We start from the raw sequence: 18,643 nt of genomic DNA, 5'->3' as shown, positions 1-18,643 counted from the left end.
CTGGCCGCCTGGGCTGCCTCCGGGCTGAGTGGAGATGCCACCGCCACTGCGCCCAGGCTCAGGGACGAGCAGCCGTGGCCTCCTGGCTCCCCCAGGGCGCTGGGCAGCTCCAGTCACTCAGACCAGAGAAGTTGGGCGGCTTCCGCTGCTGTCCCTGGAAACCGGTGAGAGCAACACGTTTAGTTTCTGTTTAAACTTAACTTTTTAATGCACAATTAAGCCACTTTTTATTTGGTGCTCATCAGAAGGAGCCTCGTTGGTAGTAAACTCTATTACTTGAGAGAGTGAGTTCTGAAGCTTCCTGCTGTATTTCAAAAGCCAGGACCACATAGGAGGAGTGTCATTGAACAAATTACTAAAGAAAAGGCCTGAGAAGGCTAATTTTTTCTAATTGTAAAATGGGGACCATTGTGCTTTGATTATAGTTCATGACATTGAAACAAAAACTAAATGAGTTGATGTATATAAAACATCTAATAAATTTTATGTTATTGTTTCCAGTGATAATTCATTACTTACTTATAAATAATTTATGGTGTTTTGTTAAAAACATACTGAAGAAAAAGAACAATTCATTCATAATCTTACTCTCTCTCTCTCTATATATATATACTTTTTTTTTTTTTTTTTTGCAGTTTGGCCAGGGCTGGGCTTGAACCTGCCACCTCCCACATATGGGGCCAGCACCCTACTTCTTTGTGGCACAGGCACCACCCTCTCCTTATATTTTATAATATTAGAAGTCCACATTCTCCCTATCCCATAATTACCCTTCCTCCAACCCCTAACCAACTCTCCCCCCAGTGGAATCACAGTCAGTAACTCAGTGTATATTTTTCCCAACTATTCCCAGTGTAGTGGAACCATTTCATATTGAACTCACAGAGAAGCAAAATGGACCTAGACATTTTCATGAAGAGGGGCAGAAGAGTATCCTGACCAGCAAGAGTCTGACACAAGCACAAGCAAGCAGATTCACAAAATTCTAACTGTACATTGAGGCTCTGGGAGAGGAAGAAAGTCCTCTTAGTAGTTTTAATTATGTATCAGGGAAGGAAGTGTAAACTCATTTGCATTTGTCAGCATTGTAAAATATGTTCCAAGCTAGTTCACTGTGGTGGTGTGCGCTGCCCCTGAGCTTGTTGCTTTCACACACGTGCTCTCTCACACCTCTGTCTTAGCTCCAGACCTCTGGGCATGAGCAGTCTGGTTAAGGTGCTGTCCCACTTCCTCCACCCGACCCGTTCCTGATCATCCTTCAAGACTCACTCCACCTCCAGGGCTTACATAGTAGCTGTGCATACCCCTCTCTTATGAAATTGCTATTTCAAATTTTGACCATGACTTCCATAGAGTGGGGACCATATCTTAATACTTATAAGCCTTAGCACCTAACATGGTTAATAACTTACATATTAAGATCAGGACATGTTTATTGACCTGAACTATGTGGCTATTTGGAAAATTAGTTATATTTGTAAGATCCTGGTATGTGCTCCAAACAGGGAGAAAGGAAGTGATTTCTTTTCTTTTCTTTCTTTCTTCTTTTTTTTTTTTTTGAGACAGTCTCACTATGTCACCCTCAGTAGAGTGCCATGGCATTACAACCTCCAACTCTTAGGCTTAAGTGATTCTCTTGCCTCAGCTTCTGAAGTAACTGGGACAACAGGCACCTGCCACAACACCTGGCTATTTTTTAGTGCAGTTGATTAGCTGGACTGGGCCAGGTTTGAACCCACCACCCTTAGTGTATGTGGCTGGCACTGAGCCAAAAAGTGATTTCAATTGTAAAATTGATTTCATTTGAATTTTGTATAAAGTGAATAAACTTTCTCCTTAAAAGAATCCTACTTCTTATATTTGGAAGAAAAATAAGATTCTTAACCCTAAATAAGATTCTTAACCCTAGCGTTCAAATCTGTCTTCTCTCCCAGCCTTCACAAATTCTTAGCAAATTTCCTTGGGCTTTCTTCAGATAAAAAATAAAGCTCATTAAGTATGAATGATGTACTTTGAATTCCTTCTTAGACCATCTACATCTTTAGTGACCTTCTTCTGACCTTAGATGAAAATAGAACTCCCTTTCTTACAGAAGTAATCCTTCCATCTGTATTTTTATTCCCATTCCTGTGGCTTCTCTGTGGCCTCAGCCAGCGCCCTCTGGTCCGTCCCGTGTCCCACCTTGCCTTGCGGTCCCCAGCGCCCTCCCGTCCGTCCCGTGTCCCACCTTGCCGTCCCCAGCACCCTCCCGTCTGTCCCGTGTCCCACCTTGCCGTCCCCAGCGCCCTACGGTCAGTCCCGTCTCCCACCTTGCCGTCCCCAGCGCCCTCCCATCTGTCCCGTGTCCCACCTTGCCTTGCCGTCCCCAGCGCCCTACGGTCAGTCCCGTCTCCCACCTTGCCGTCCCCAGCACCCTCCCGTCTGTCCCGTGTCCCACCTTGCCGTCCCCAGCGCCCTACGGTCAGTCCCATCTCCCACCTTGCCGTCCCCAGCGCCCTCCCATCTGTCCTGTGTCCCACCTTGCCGTCCCCAGCGCCCTCCCGTCCATCCCGTGTCCCACCTTGCCGTCCCCAGCGCCCTACGGTCAGTCCCGTCTCCCACCTTGCCGTCCCCAGCGCCCTCCCGTCCGTCCCGTGTCCCACCTTGCCGTCCCCAGCGCCCTCCCATCTGTCCTGTGTCCCACCTTGCCGTCTCCTACATCCTCATGCGTGCCCAATTCTCTTGTCCTTCCTGTACCTTAACTCACCTTCCCTTCCAGTGGCTGTTTTTACCCCTTAGTTCTTTCATAGCTAAGGTTCAGGAAATCTTCAACTTCATTCCTTGCTTCACTGGAGGTGACACTTTCTCCTTCACTCTCCCCATCAGCGATTTCATGTTATCCCCTCTCCCTGAGGCGAGCAGACCTCCTAACAGACAAATATTATTGCCATTTTTGTGCTTCCTGCCCAGGACCCCCTGTGGCTTTTCATTGTGATTACTCCCTCACTGAGAATCCCTTCTTTCCTGATTTCTCCAGCATCACTCCTTCTTGGGTCTTCTTCTGCTTCCTATCATCTTGAAGTCTCTTTTCCTAAGAAATATTATATCCTTACCTGGTATCCACTGCCCTCTGCTACCCAGGACTTCCAAATCTATTTCTCTACCCTCAGACTACTGGACATCCTCAAATATCCCACTTCAAATAAAAACTTTTCAAATTGAATATTTTACCTCCCCTGGGATGTAACCAGTTGTTTCTAAAATCTGAGACATGGTAATAAGCACCGTCTATCACTCCACCGTACGCCATGGGAAAAATAGTGTCATCCTTGACAACCACTTTATATTTAGTCATTCAGAAAACTTGACCGTCTCTGGTACCTGAAGATGTCTTGATTTCATCTCCTTTTACGTATGCATCTCTGTTGCTATTGTCTTGATTCTAACCATCTTTGTCCCTCCCCTGAATTATTTCAATAACTTTAGGTTGATCTCTCGGCCCTTCCTACCCCTAAACAGCCTGTCACCTGCCAGGCCATCCATCCCTCTGTCATAGGAGTCAGAAAACAGAAGCAGGAGCACATCCATGTCTTGTGACTCTTTAGTGAATCTCCGCTTCCTATGGCATGAAATCCCCACCCCTAGGTATGGTGTAGATGATTCTCCTCTTCAAAATATGTCCCTTCCGATAGGGTTTGTTTGTTTGTTTTTAATCTTCTCTCTCTTACATCCTTCCTTGGAAGAAGGGACTGGTCGGCACAGGCACTAGGGAAAAGCTCACTGAAGACAAAATAAACCATTGACACTCTTCTCTGTAGATTATCAATTTTGGATAAGCAAAAAATTCCTTTAGTTAGAGTCAACCTTCTGCATTTGGTATTTTGAGAAACTATATCCTGAAAATATATTTCTTAGATGCTTTTTTTAAATATAAAAGAGAAACTTTTATTAACAAAGCTGGCTAGAAAGTGACTTCTTAGGAAGGAATTTTCTTTTTTTATTACTTCAGGTGAATATGAGGGTACAAACAACCAAGTCACAACATTTGAATTTGCCAGGCAGAGTCCCTCTTGTAGTAATGTCCTGCACCCAGGAGGTGTGCTATACACCCCTACATTGTGCCCATTCAGTGGGAGTGCCCCAAATCCCCCTCTCCTCACCTTCTCCCTTGTTCCCCCACCCCACTTGAACTGAAATGAATTTTTTCCTGTGTGAGTGAGAATTAGTATTGAATACATTGGATATTTACTTTTCCATTCTTTGATACTTTACTGAGAAGAAGGTATTTCAACTCCATCCAGGTTAATACAAAAGATGTAAAGCAGGGGTCCTCAAACTCCACATGAGGTGGTGTGATTGTATTTGTTCCCGTTTTGTTTTTTTACTTCAAAATAAGATATGTGCAATATGTATAGGAATTTGTTCATATTTTTTTTTAAACTATAGTCTGGCCCTCCAACGGTCTGAGGGACAGTGAACTGGCCCCCTGTTTAAAACGTCTGAGGACCTCTGATGTAAAGTCTCCATCTTTTTATGGCTGAATAGTATTCCATGGCATACATATACCACAGTTTGTTAATCCATTCCTGAGTTGATGGACATTTAGGTTTTTTCCACACCTTGGTGATATATCTGATATAATATTGTGTAAGGAAATCCTAAAAGTATTGATCTAAGGTGGCATCTCTTTTTAATCTGATGAATTAATAATTTTTAATATTTAGTCACATAACTCAGAACTGTATCTCAGAATTCTTTGCCAGTGAGCTTGAGTGTTTAACCCCATAAATATAATAGAAAATAACTTTGTTTTTAAAATAAATATACTTTTATAACAAGTGCCAGAACTTTTATGGATATTTAGGACACAAGCTATGAGATAGACCTTCCTGACATTTGTTGATGGCTTTATATGTGAAATGCTATTTAACTAGCTGGTATGACATTTCTACTGTACAAATGTCTTTATTCTATGCAAAGGAAAATGGTTTGTGGAGCATGCTGAATGTTGTTGGTCTGAAAAGACATAAGAAGTTTGACAAAAGCTTTAATGTAGAACAGGGTGTTTAATGCAAGTCAACTTTAAATGATGTGTCTGTCATCTACAAAGATGTGCAGATGTACTTTGAGAAGGCATAAAGTTTGCCATTCTCTTTTCCAGAGATTAGCTGCAACAGACTCAGGACCATCTTAAGCAAAATTTCTGTTCAGAATAATTACAGTGATATTACCATATTAATACGATAGTATAATGATTTTCAAAATATTGTTTCTATGTCTTTTACATCATCGCTTTTGTGTTTTTTTTTTTTTAATTATCTATCCTATCTGCTCATGGGAAGCTCTCTGAAAGCAGATAACGTATCTTGTGTACCTCCAGACCCTTGGTACCTGACCTCAAAGCAGGAATAAACCCGTCAACCCGTAGTTTTTAATCGTATTCCCGAACTACACTCAAATAACATAACGGTTCAAGATTCCATGGGGGGAATATGTTTTAGTCACTACATTTTCAGGTGAAGCGTTTGTGGAATTTAGGCTCTGCTGATTGTCTTGCTTCCTTTTTAGCATTTTATAGACAACAGTTCCCCTTAGTACTTTAAACACACTTTAAATTATACACGATTTTACATGTTGTGGGCTTGATATTCTTTTTAAATTTTTTTTTTCAACTTTAGAAAAGAGAAAAAATACATTGAGCAGTGCTGGAAAGACGTGACTGTCGGGGACTTCATCCGCCTCTCCTGTAACGAGGTCGTTCCTGCAGACATGGTCTTGCTCTTTTCCACTGATCCGGATGGAATCTGTCACATTGAGACTTCGGGTCTTGACGGAGAGAGCAATTTAAAACAGAGGCAGGTAGTTCGAGGGTACACAGAGCAGGTAAGTAACATGTCTCAGCTGGTAAATAAGTAACTTTTTCTTTTTCCCTCAGAGCTCATTTTCACAGTATAGATAAAGAGAATTTTAGACTCATTATTCCCATGAGAAAACAGAATCAGAGAAGGTTTACTCCATTTCCAGACATCAGTGAAAATTTACTTACTGTGTTTTATAATGAATAGGATAAAATGACTTTGGGGTTAACACACTTCAGTCTGGCAATCATGTTTTCTAGAATAGAATTAAAGGAGCCTAACAGAATTATTTCACAACTTGGAAATTATTTTACAGGAGAAATAATCACAGGCTAATTATTTTTCTTCAGCTTAGATTTTATGTGTCATGTTTTGTTGTTCATTGTTCTAAAAACTACAATTACTTACATACCAAAGCCTTGTAAGACCTTTGTGGCTTCTCGCGCTACGTAGCTTCTGGACCCTTCACTATCCTGTTTTGACTAAACCTTGGAAGTTACATGGATGTGAATTTAAATGAACCGAGCTGTGCCGTTAACTACTGTGTGACCCTGGGCCAGTCACTGCAGTTCTTCATGACTCAGTTTCTTTATCTCAGAGTGAACGTGCTGATACCTACTTCATAGAATTGCTGTAAGCTTGAAATGAAGTAATATATGTAGAAACTTCATCCACTGGGCCTAATTGTCAGTTTCCCTTCCCTTTCTCTGGAAACACTTGAGATGAAGTATTTTAAAATTTAATGGTCTTTTTTTTATTAGAACTACTATTAAGTCAGAGTTCTTTCATCTTGTATACCAAAAACATTTTACACTACTAAGACCCTTATTTTTGGCAAATTTCACTGTGTCACACTGTACCTGCCTTTCTACCCATGGCTGTCATTTAGGGCCACTGTGATTGATATGTCTCTCAGCCAACTGTCATTTCAGTTTTGTGAGGAGTCCTGGAACTAAGACATTGGTAAAAATCTTGCACAACATAAAACTCTGTTGTACCATGAAATACCTACTTAGAGGCTGATGTCAGTTGATTGTGGCTCCAATTAAGATCAAGCGCTCTGGAATCCAGTAACCTCAATGACAGTCCTGGTCCAAATACCTTCTTGTTTTGAGATCTTTGGCAAATTAACGACACTCTTCGTGTCTCTCTCCTCATCTGTTAACACATTGTTGACCAGCAATTTTCTGCAGAAACTACCTGTGTTCCGGAGTAGCTCCTGACCATAAGCAATGTGTTAATTAGGCCTAATTATGGTACTTGCCTCATGGGGCTGTGGAAAAGAAATTAGTTAATATATTTAAAGTGCACAATAGCCTCTAGTACATCAAAAGAACTTCATAGATATTATTAACAAGTCAAATCATATGATCATATACTTCTATGTTTCCTGTGATGTACATATTCATATTTTATGAGATACAGTAATACTGCATATCATAGCATTTATTTTACTAGTCAAATGTCATGTAAAAAGAAAAGAAAAGAAATAAGGTTTAAATAGCTCATTCTTAGTGAATTCATACCTTATGGAATCTGTGTTCTATAAAGGCACTTTGCTAATTTGCTGTTTAGTTTCATTAAGTGTACTAAAATTATTGGTTTGATCCATCAGAGAATTTTATAAGACACTGATGTCCAGCTTATTTTGAAATTTTTATCTATAAAATTTGGCTGAGATCAAAAGCATTTGTGCTCAAAGTGTTCACATACATATTTAATCTCAGAAATTGCCTATATGATTAAAGACCAACAAGAAAATATTTTCAGCTTTTCGGTGCTTTTTTGATAAAAGAGTCTTTATAAGTAGATAAGAGTTCTCTCTTCTGGAGAGTCCTACCTCCATTGCAGTCAGTGACTCAGGCAGTCCCACCACCTGCAGATGTTCATTAGGGCTCGACGACCTTTCTGCTTCCAATCATGGATCCCCTAATTATCCCTCTTTTTTTTGTTAATCTGGGACATTTATGATATAAACTTTGTGGCAAAAAAACCTTGTTACTATTTTAAGAATTGGTTGAAGTGGTACCAAACTTAAATATCGAGAGTTTAACCTTGAATTCTTCTTGTTTTGTGATTTTTTTTCAAAACATTTTTAGGACTGTGAAGTTGATCCTGAGAAGTTCTCCAGCCGGATAGAATGTGAAAGTCCAAACAATGATCTCAACAGATTCCGAGGCTTCCTGTGAGTGACCCCTCACTTAGCTTTGTGGATGTGGATGGAATTGTCTGTTGCAATTATACTTTCCTCAATGAAACTTTTGTGTACATATACCCACGTTTAATCACCAGAGGCTGCTTAAAGTTAGCCATCTATAAGTTTGGCTTATTTCAATAATTTGATAAGTTATACATGAATATATATTTTAAACAACAATAACAATAAAATCTTATTCTTAATGTGATCCTAGAATCTGCTTCAATAGTTTAGAAATATTTTATATTAACTCTATATTAAGCCTAAGGGATATTTGTTGTTTGGAATCAGGTGTTTGGAAGGAACAGGCAGCTTGAGGGGCAGGATACAGTAGTAGCAGGTGGACGATTCTAGTCAGCAGAGCTTAGAGGGTGATTTGGAAACATGTCCAAGCAAGAGTTTGAGCTATGATAGTGTTCATTCTGGAGATTTCTTGTGGTGTCCACATTCCTTTGACAAAGCAGTTAAAATTGGGAGTCTTAATGTAATTTCAGGCCTGGCTTCTGCCACTTAAATTATTTATGATTGTGAGCCAAATTATTTACTCTTTTTGGTCCTTAGTTTTCTGACTTTTCTTTTTTTAATATTAAGAAACTGTAAATATAAAATTGATGATGTTTATTACCAATCAAAATTAAAATTAAAAATGTTCTTCGAATGAGCCAAAAACTATAAATAGGAGAAATATCAGTTAAAAGAAATTGATCTAGAAATAATAGCAATGATGAAACTAGCAACTATGTGTAAACAGCTTTTACAAATGCTTACCAAGTTAGAACCGAACAAAAATGATGAGGAAAAAGTAGTATATATAAAAACATTCCATATGGAAATTTAGAGATGAAAAATATCATAACTGAAATGGAAAACACACTATATGGAACTAAGATCAGACAAGACACCTTTGAAGAAAAGATTAGTGTTCTTGAAGATATAGCAATGGAAACTATCCACAATGAAGCACAGAGAGAAAAAAAATATTGATTAAAAATGCCCCACAAAGAATCAAAATCTAGTAGGATAATATCTAGTAGTTTAATATATGCATAATTGAAATTCTAGAGAAAAGGTGGAGTGGGGGCTGTCAAAAAATATTTGAAGAAACAATGGCTGAACATTTTCCAAATTTGACGAAAAATATAAATCCATGGACCCAGGAAACTCAATAAAAATCATTAAGAGAACATGCCAAATTACATCATAATCAAATTACAAAAAATCAGAGAAAATCTTCACAGCAGAGAAAAGGTCGCACAAATTTAAGAATAATAGCAGACTTCTGTTAAGTTAAAAAACAGTGAGTTAACAGCCTCAAAGAACTGAAAGAAAACATGGTAAACCTGGAATTCTTGAGCCAGTGAAAACACATTTCTAATATTAACATAAAATATACATTTTTTTAATGTTTAAAAAAAGTCTTGATTTATTATCATTAATTTTAACTTTTTACCAAATTGAATGCAAAACCCACTAAATTTAATGAACTTTTGGGTAACATTTTACAATTTAAAGTCTAAAAACCATTTAAAATAGAGAAAATATTACAATCAATAACTTTGCGGTTCTTTATCAAACTCCCTAACTTTTCTCTTTCAAGACAATCGATAATGTATGTAACAAATTTCATCATATTCTCATTTTATCCATAAATATTTCAGAACATATCTCTCAAAGTTTAGTATCCTTTTAGTTTTCTGACTTTTAAGATGCAATTAGACATACTTCCCAGTGGTAAATTATGGGAAGAGAAAAATTCCCAGCTGGTTTTGCTTTATTGTTTGGGATTCAATGAGGGTACAAAAACTTAGGTTACATGGATTGCGTTAGTTAAAGTCCCTCTTATACTTGGGTCCCGCCCCCAAGAGGCGTGCCGCACACCGTCACCCCCCTCCTCCTTCTGTCCTCTCCCTGCTCCTTCATTCCCCTACCCAGAGATCAGAATTATCCTGATGCCAAAATCATTTAAAGACGTGTAAGGAAAAATGAATATCCCTCATAAACATAGATGCAAAAGTTCTATACAAAATTGTAGTAAATTGAATTCAACAATATATAAAAAGGTTAATATCATGATCCAGTGTGGCCTGTCCAAAAAATTCAGAGTTGGTTTTAACAGTTGAAAATCAAACACTGTAATTCACCATATTAACACTATATTAACAAACCACATCAAACAAAGCAAAAAAGAAAAACCACAGTGGTCATCTTATAGATATAGAAAGAACATTTGACAAAATCTAACTCCATTTAAGCTGAAAGTAGAAGGGAACTTTCTTTAGATACCCTTCTCAGGATGGTAAAGGGTATCTGTGAAAACCTATAGCTAGCATCAAACTTAATTATGAAAGACTAAATCCTTTTCCCCTAAGATCCAAACTTATTCACTGGAGGATACAGCTACTGCAGTCAGGCAAGAAAAGGAAATAAAGAGCCCCAAATAAAAAAGAAAGAAGTAAAAATGTCTTTCAGTCACATTTCGCACAAGGGTCTTTGTAGGAAAGCTGATGAAATCTAAGAAAGCTGCTAGTATAATGAGTTTAGGTAATGTAGGAAACCAGATCTATATACAAAAATTAATTGTATTTCTATGTACTAACAGTGGACACTTGTATATCAAAATTTTTAAAACCACAATTTATTATAGTATCAGAAAAAAATGCAATCCTTAAGGATAAATTAGACAAAAGATGTAAAAAAGTGAAACCACTGAACACTGCTGAAATAAATTAAAACCCTCAATTAATGAAGTGGTATATATTGTTCCTGGTTGAAAAACCCAAAATTGTTATGATGTCAGTGCTCCCCTCCATTGATCTATAGATTCAGTGTAATACTAATCAAAATCTTAGCAAGGTTTTTAGGAAACATGTTTATTATAAAATGTCTGTAGAAATGCAAAAGACATAGTAAGTAAAACAATTTTGAAAAAAAAGAATAAAGTCAGAAGGCTAATACCACTTGATTTCAAGACTTATTATAAAGGTACAGTAATCAAGCTTGTGTCGTCTTGGCATAAAGACAGACAAACAGATCCATGGAAAGTATTACAAAGTCCAGAAATAGACCAACACGTTTATGGACAACTGGTTTTCAACAAAGGTTCTATCATAGAGGAAGTAGAGAATATAATGGCAACATCTTTTTTTTTTTTGAGACAGAGTCTCACTCTGTCACTCTGGGTAGAGTGCTGTGACATCATAGCTCACAGCAACCTCAAACTCTTGGGCTCAGGCAGTCCTCTTGCCTCAGCCTCCCAAATAGCTGAGACCACGGGAGTTTGCCAACACTCTCAGCTAATTTTTCTACTTTTATTAGAGACAGGGTCTGAGTCTTGCTCAGGCTGGTCTCTAGCTCCTGAGCTCAGGCAATCCACCCACCTCGGCCTCCCAGCATGCAGGATTACAGGTGTGAGCCACTGCGGGTGGCCTGTGCCATCTTTAAGTAGTGCCTGATACATGTGGGGGAGCCCGGACAGGAGACTGTGTTATGAGAAGAGGGGAAGGGCTCAGTCCTGGGTAGGAGATAATTCAAGAATAAGAAGATGCCAGGTAAGCAGTGAAGTGCAAAGAAAGGCTGGGGTTCAAGGTTGAGGGGACAGCGTGAGCAGTGGCTGAGCCCTGAGACCACAGTGCATTGTGAAGCTCAACCACGTATGTGGTCGTGTACGTCAGGAGTCAGGTGAGTAGCAGTGTAGGTCCTAAAGAGGACGGATCCTGAAGGACCTATGGGCTTAACTTGAGATTAATTATTTATCCTGATGTTGTTAGAGGGGTTAGTATTTAAGAAACCCTTCCCTGGTTAAATTCTAGATGCTCTTCATGAAGAGAAGCCAGGCGGATGCCTCTGTCATCAGAAGCTTGCTCGTGAGCCACCTGTGAGAATGAAGCCTTTCTCTGATGATTTCCTCCAGCTGCTGACTGTTCATAAAGTTGCCTCTTATAAATGTCAGATTCAGGGGCTACTGTTTTAACCTGTGGTAGGGTCCAGCCTACACAGCCATGCTCTTCCCACACTTGGGAATGCTGAGTCCCAGACAAGCTCAGACTTGCCTCTGGCAGGATGAATTTTGTTTGTGGGCTGGAGAGAACAAGAACAAACTGCAGGCGAGCACTCTGTGGTCTGCAGCATAGCTCTACACGGTGTCTGGGCCAGAGCATGTATTTAGTAGATTAAAAAAAAAATTATATGAGCATTGTAGCCACACTCATTCTGATACGACGTCCTGGTTCTGAGAGTTTGTCTACCTGAGGAGGCTCCAACTCCACATGTCTCACATCCTTTTGTTCTGGTGTTAACTTGACGAGTAATGACCGGAGCCCTGGACTGCCTTGTCCGCCTCTCTCTTCATCCTTCACGCCTGGTTCTTCTCAGTAGACACATTTGAGCATCATTTGCTGTGCTGGGTGCTGAGTCATGCCCCAAAGCCCTTACCCAGTTCCAAAGTCCTGCAAGCTTCCGGCCTGTCCAAATCGCCGTTTTCCCCTGGGTTTCCTGCCCTTTGATGGCTCGTCTGTGATGGGCTTCTGGTTGTTGGTTTGCTCTGACATTGGCTGCCTTGCTTTCTGATCAGTGTGATCTGACTGCTGACATGAACTTCCCCGGAATCTCAGATTCTGCCCTCCTCAGCAGTTGCAGTGGCCTTGGGCTACCCTGTCGATGCTGCACTGGTAGCTGGCCTCAGCAATGTTGGGGAATATGTAGTCTCTCCTTATTCCATTCATCAGCCCAGGCAGATACAGTGATTTTCTATGGAGTTTTTATTTCGATCCACTGAATTGAATCCTTATTCTTCTTTATGACCGATTTTTAAAAATCAACAAAGATTGAGATGCCCAAGCTCACTGTCTATAGGATGTGTTCTTTGATCTTTGTCAGGTGGAACTGACATCCTCTCTATGTGTACCTTTATTATATGATGAGTACCAAGTTTCTATTTTACTAGCTATCATTTTTTACTTCTGATCTAATCACCTTCTCCCAGACCACAGGAGCCAAGGCTGGGGTGGGGGTGTGTGTTTCTGTTTCCAGCGTCCGAGGGTGAGTTTTTGGCACGTAGAAGATAGAAGTTACTGGGTTCTTGGATGGGTGAGAACTCTATGTGATAGTCAGTGCTTCATGTAAAACTGAAGGTTCTGGGCAGTATGTGCCACATATCAGATGCCTGGAAGGTTTAGGGCGTGTTTGAAGTTTGCAGTTAGCATAATCAATGCAGACGCTGGCTTTGGTCTGATAGTGGTAACCTAAATTCGTGATGTGATAGTGAAAAATAAGGATGCTGAGGGGAAAAATCTTAATATTTACTAAGGAACTTTGGAAGTGATGTTTTATGGTGTTAAATCTGTTCCCATAAGGACTACAAATGCCGCATTGATGAGAACTGGCTGGTGTTCACCTTGGAATTCTACTTGAAAATGTGAATATTGGGAATTAATTTCCTCATCAATTAAAGTTGAATTAGATTAAACTCTAGGATGCCTCCAGCCCTGACCCCCCTTTGTACATGAGCCTATGCATATAAAGGAATGTAAACATACACCTGTTCGGAAAATAAAGTGCTTTACAAATTATGGGACTGAATATGAAACCTTGTTTGAAGACTTTATTTTCTTTTCATTGTAATTCTAGATAGCCAGGATAGTAGATATATTGACAATTTTTATGTATGTGAGAAAGAAGCAACAACTTGTGGACTGAAGTTTGCTGCTTAGAAAACAACCTAATTTTAATGCTGAAATTGAGAGGACATTTTAAGAATACGTGAAAAACATTACTCTTTGCTTGTTTGTTTAAATAGTCCAATGATTTTGCTCTGTATTTTTGCCACTACAATAATTTACTCAAGTAAATATTTTGATAATTTTTAAATTACAACAGAAAATTTCAAACATACAAAAGTGGCAAGGGAAGTGTAGTTGACACCCTGGTGTCGTCACGCAGCCTTCACTGGTACACAGCTTTGCCAACTTTGTCCCATTGTCCTTCCTCTTCCTCTTCCAGCCCTACATCATGTCAAGTCACTGTAAATACTTCACTGTTTACGTACAGTGGATAAGGACTTTTTCACGCCTGATGAAAATAAGAGCCATTCCTTAATGTCATCTGATACGAAGTCTTCAACATTTCCCTAATTTTCTCCAAAGTGGTTTTTAATGGTTGTTTTACTCTAACCAGGATCAAAATAAGTGTTATATGTTGCTTCTGGTCGATATATCTCTAATTTTGCTTTCTGAAGAAACTGGGTCATTGAGCTGGTAGAATTTCCCACATTCTAGATTGAGCTGATTGGATGGAGCTCCTTGTATTGAACTTTCCCACCCTTTTTTTCCCCCACACCATTGATTTGTTGAACAAAACAGGTCACTTTGCCTGCAGAATTTGCCACATTTTAGATTTGGCCAACTGCACCCTTGTGGTGACATTTAATGTGTTTCTCTTGCCCTCTTATTTTCTTTAAACCATCAAGGGGCACTTTAAGAATCTAATGAAAGAAATGGATTCTTTTCCTAGAAAATAACAAACATATATATGCACACAGATGCATGCACACACAAAATATTGCAATTCAGAGGCTGCACAGATCCTCTGAAGCCACAGACCCCAGCCTGAGATGCCCAGTTAGCGGTCTGATTAGGTATATGGGGCCGTGAATCAGGAGCCCCTGGTGTTATCAGCCTGTCCTTCTCCTATCAAGCTCCCCATCAGCCCATGAGCCAATGATTTTAGCAGCCACCAATTTACCTAAAATAATTTTTATTTTATCTAGATTGAAAATAGTAATTTTCTAAAACCATCAAGAATTGTTCTTTTGTCGGTAACTAAGTTTCCCTACATACAGTTTATACTAGAAAAGCAGGTCCCTAGTCAGAATATTTTTGGGATTTTGAGGTAATAGAACTTGACAAACCATGACTAATAGAAAGCCATAATAGTTAGAAACTGAAATAACGAAAGTAAATAGGGCACAGATTTGTAACCTTTCCTGTGAAATGCCTAACTTCTTATTCCAAGTCAAAACCCCTCAAGGTCTATGAGTTTTATTATTATATCCCCACTTCTGCTATCGAAAAAATAAATCAATGTGCTGTCTTTCTTATAGAGAACATTCCAACAAAGAACGTGTGGGTCTCAGTAAAGAAAACTTACTGCTTAGAGGGTGCACCGTCAGAAACACAGAGGCCGTGGTGGGCATCGTGGTTTATGCAGGTCGGTTAACGTCCAGTTTCCATCATCGTCTCTCTGTGCTTTTCTGCAAGTTAACATGTTTCATTTACTCAGAAATGTCATCCATGTAAACAGAAAGAAAAGTCTTTCTTCATAAGCTCTATCATTAGTTTCTGTTATCCTAAATGGATCACAAAAGCAGACAAAAGTGACAAAATATATTATGTAACTATGTTTTATGAAATTGTGTGCCAGAGAGATTTTGAAATATGACATTTGCTTCCTAGCTTTCATTTGTATATTTTCTGCCATTTGTGTATTTCCTCCATAGGTCATGAAACCAAAACAATGCTGAACAACAGTGGGCCACGGTACAAGCGCAGTAAATTAGAAAGGAGAGCAAATACGGACGTCCTCTGGTGTGTCCTACTTCTGGTCATCATGTGTTTAACTGGTGCATTGGGTAGGTAAAATTGGATTATTTGTGGACATTTTTCAACAAGCTATTAAAGTCTTTTATTTTAAAATGATATTTACGAATACTTCTATAAGGGAGCTTTTATTTGTCACTAATCCTTTCTTTCACATTTTTATCTCAGTCATCTTTTGGCTAAAAAAAAAAAAACCCTTAATATTTACTGTATCTATCCACTTGCACTTTGCCATGGTACCAAAAGGAACAGAAAGAGATTTAAAGAGAGAGAATCAGAGACAGGAGACTGTATAGCCTTCTGATTTAAATTTGTTTCCAAAAACAAATACTTGGTATTCAAATACAATGAATATTCTCATCATCCCTTCTCCATTTGGAATAAAGTTTTTGTTTGCATAATATATATTTAGCATCTTTTTGATGTTTGTGTATTTTTCTTGGAAGGTCATGGAATCTGGTTGAGCAGATATGAAAACATACTCTTTTTTAACATCCCTGAGCCTGATGGACATATCGTATCACCAGTGTTGGCAGGATTCTATATGTTTTGGACCATGATCATTTTATTACAGGTAATAAGACTATTAAGCTTATCATAGCATTTTAAGATCATGGCCACTTATCCAACTACATTCAGTTTCTCACCCTTCTTTAACCTACTTTAACACTTTTTACATTGTTTGGGTCTTCTTAGGTCTTGATTCCCATTTCTCTCTATGTTTCCATCGAAATTGTGAAGCTTGGACAAATATACTTTATTCAAAGTGACGTGGATTTCTACAATGAGAAAATGGATTCTACTGTTCAGTGCCGAGCCCTGAACATCGCTGAGGATCTCGGACAGATTCAGTACCTCTTTTCTGATAAGACAGGAACCCTCACTGAGAATAAGATGGTTTTTCGAAGATGTAGTGTGGCAGGATTCGATTACTGCCATGAGGAAAACGGTGAGTGTTGGGTTTCCACAACACCTAACCTTAGCATGGGTCTTTTTTTGTCATCACTTAAACATGATAATTCTGAGATAGAAGTGCTTCATTTCAGCATTGTATATTTAACATACTAAATAGGCTTTAAGCATCATCGTCCCTTCACGAGTCAGTAGATTAAAGTCAAGAGATCTAATGCCGTGGTTTCTATAAAAGTCAATTACCAGGAAAGATGAAATGTGGCAATTGGAGGGTGACAATGATATTGCACTGTAAGTACTTTTGAGAATTTAATGAAACTATAGACCATCCCTCTGAAAAACATTTTGGAAATAATTCTGAAGGGATTATAGTTTCCTCCTAGCCCCATCATTTTGCCCCCAACTATTCACTGATGTTTAGTTAACATCTCATTTAAGAATAAGTAAAATGTACTACACTTCTGACTCGAAGTAAAGTTATAAATTCTAAATTTTCTTTAAAGACTTGAACTTTATTAATTTGGTTATTCATAAAAGTAATATGTGCTTCTGTAAAGATAATTCACGGAAGTGTACAAAACAAAAGCCCTGCTTTCTATTGGTTAGCCTTTGTTAACAAATTTGGTGAATACTTAATCATTCATTTTTTTACATGTATCCCTCTACATGGGAACGTACATTTTCACACATTTTTACCTTTTATGAGTTAGAACATGTCATTGTACTATTTTTGCAGTTTGTTTCTTTTACTCGGCAGTATCTCATGGAATTTTTCCTAAGTCAGTTAACCTAACATTAAGAACATGGTCTTCCACTGTGTGTGACCAGGCTGACCTTGCCATGCTTAGCGGTGCCCACGTGGCTTTTTATTACACAAGTATTTGCAATTAATACCACTTACTCATTCCAACAAATACTCTGTCCTGAATATGTGGCATGAGGCCCTGATTTCTTGTAACTTAGGGATAAGAACAAAGATGACAAGACGACGATAGTTAAGTAAAAGAAACGTCAGTGTGAAGTATGCATCTTTGTACATACATATTTGTGCAATTATTTTTATAAGATACACTTTCTCCTAAAATATTACACTAATCTACATTTCTGGTAAATAATACCTATTTTTAACATCCAGTCATAATTGGGTGAAGTTATAGTTATTTTTAGGTTTTTTGAGACAGAGTCTCACTTTGTCACCCTGGATTGAGTGCTGTGATATTATAGTTCATAGCAACCTCAAACTTTTGGGCTCAACTGATATTCTTGCCTCAGTCTCTCAAGTAGCTGAAACTGCAGGCACCCACCATCACCCTGGCTGTTTTTTTTCTATTTTTAGAGACAGGGTCTCACTCTTGCTCAGGCTGGTCTCAAACTCCTTAGCTCAGGTGATCCAACCACCTCGGCCTCCCAGAGTGCTAGGATTACGGGGGTGAGCCACAGGGCCAGGGAAGTTTTAGTTTTTAGTCTATATGATTTTTATAGAGATAATTAACACTTTTTATCTTTGATTATTAACAAAATATTTAATTTTTATATGTTTATTGGCCATTTGAATTTCCTTGGTAAATTGATTTAATTCTTTTTCTATTTTTCAAATGGGTCTTTGTAGGAGAGTTTTACCTATTCAGGTCAGGGTTAACGTTCAGCTTGTACACCCAGTCTAGATTGCTTGTGGCCGACATCCGTGTTTATTTGTGTACTTGTTTTGGACCGGTTCCTAAATACGTTGAATGTTATTTTCCTGGTTCATCATTTATCTTTGTATTAGTTTTCTATTGCTCAAACTTAGTGGCTTAAAACAACACAAGTATGTTCTCTCCTGTTGTTAGGGGTCAAGCTTCTGTGTGTAGGACGGGGACACTAACTGCCCAGGGTCTCTCACCAGGCTGAGGTGTCAGTGTCTGCTGGGACTGTGACCTGCTCCTGGGCTTGGCTCCCTAGTATTCAGCAGACTCCAATGTCTTGAAGGTGTAGGGCTGAGGTCCCCACTTTCCTGCTGGCTGTCAGTCTGGGACCATTTGCAGCTCCTAGAGGTTGCCCCCTGTTCCCTGCCACGTGGCCTCACCACTGCACGGCAGTTTGCTTCTTCAGCCAGTAGACTCTCT

The 18,643-nt window shown here is 39.0% G+C and overlaps 1 protein-coding gene across 5 annotated transcripts in view; it reads left to right on the top strand.

The window, feature by feature from the left end:
- The window catches only part of ATP10D (ATPase phospholipid transporting 10D (putative)), a 120,669-nt gene that overhangs the window by 53,306 nt on the left and 48,720 nt on the right, over window positions 1–18,643 (top strand). For 4 of the 5 annotated variants that reach the window (XM_053578122.1, XM_053578121.1, XM_053578123.1 and 1 more), the window contains 6 exons: window positions 5,658–5,862; window positions 7,937–8,022; window positions 15,131–15,237; window positions 15,527–15,658; window positions 16,073–16,200; window positions 16,323–16,575. In XM_053578122.1, the coding sequence (XP_053434097.1) occupies window positions 5,658–5,862; window positions 7,937–8,022; window positions 15,131–15,237; window positions 15,527–15,658; window positions 16,073–16,200; window positions 16,323–16,575 (911 nt within the window). The remainder of the gene's footprint in view (window positions 1–5,657; window positions 5,863–7,936; window positions 8,023–15,130; window positions 15,238–15,526; window positions 15,659–16,072; window positions 16,201–16,322; window positions 16,576–18,643) is intronic. The other variant, XM_053578124.1, reaches the window with a different exon arrangement.

Source organism: Nycticebus coucang, chromosome 23 (genome assembly GCF_027406575.1).
Source record: "Nycticebus coucang isolate mNycCou1 chromosome 23, mNycCou1.pri, whole genome shotgun sequence".
In the NCBI taxonomy this organism is placed as follows: Eukaryota; Metazoa; Chordata; class Mammalia; order Primates; family Lorisidae; genus Nycticebus; species Nycticebus coucang.
The sequence above is the reverse complement of the archived record's forward strand: the minus strand, read 5'-3'. Positions and strand labels throughout refer to the sequence as shown.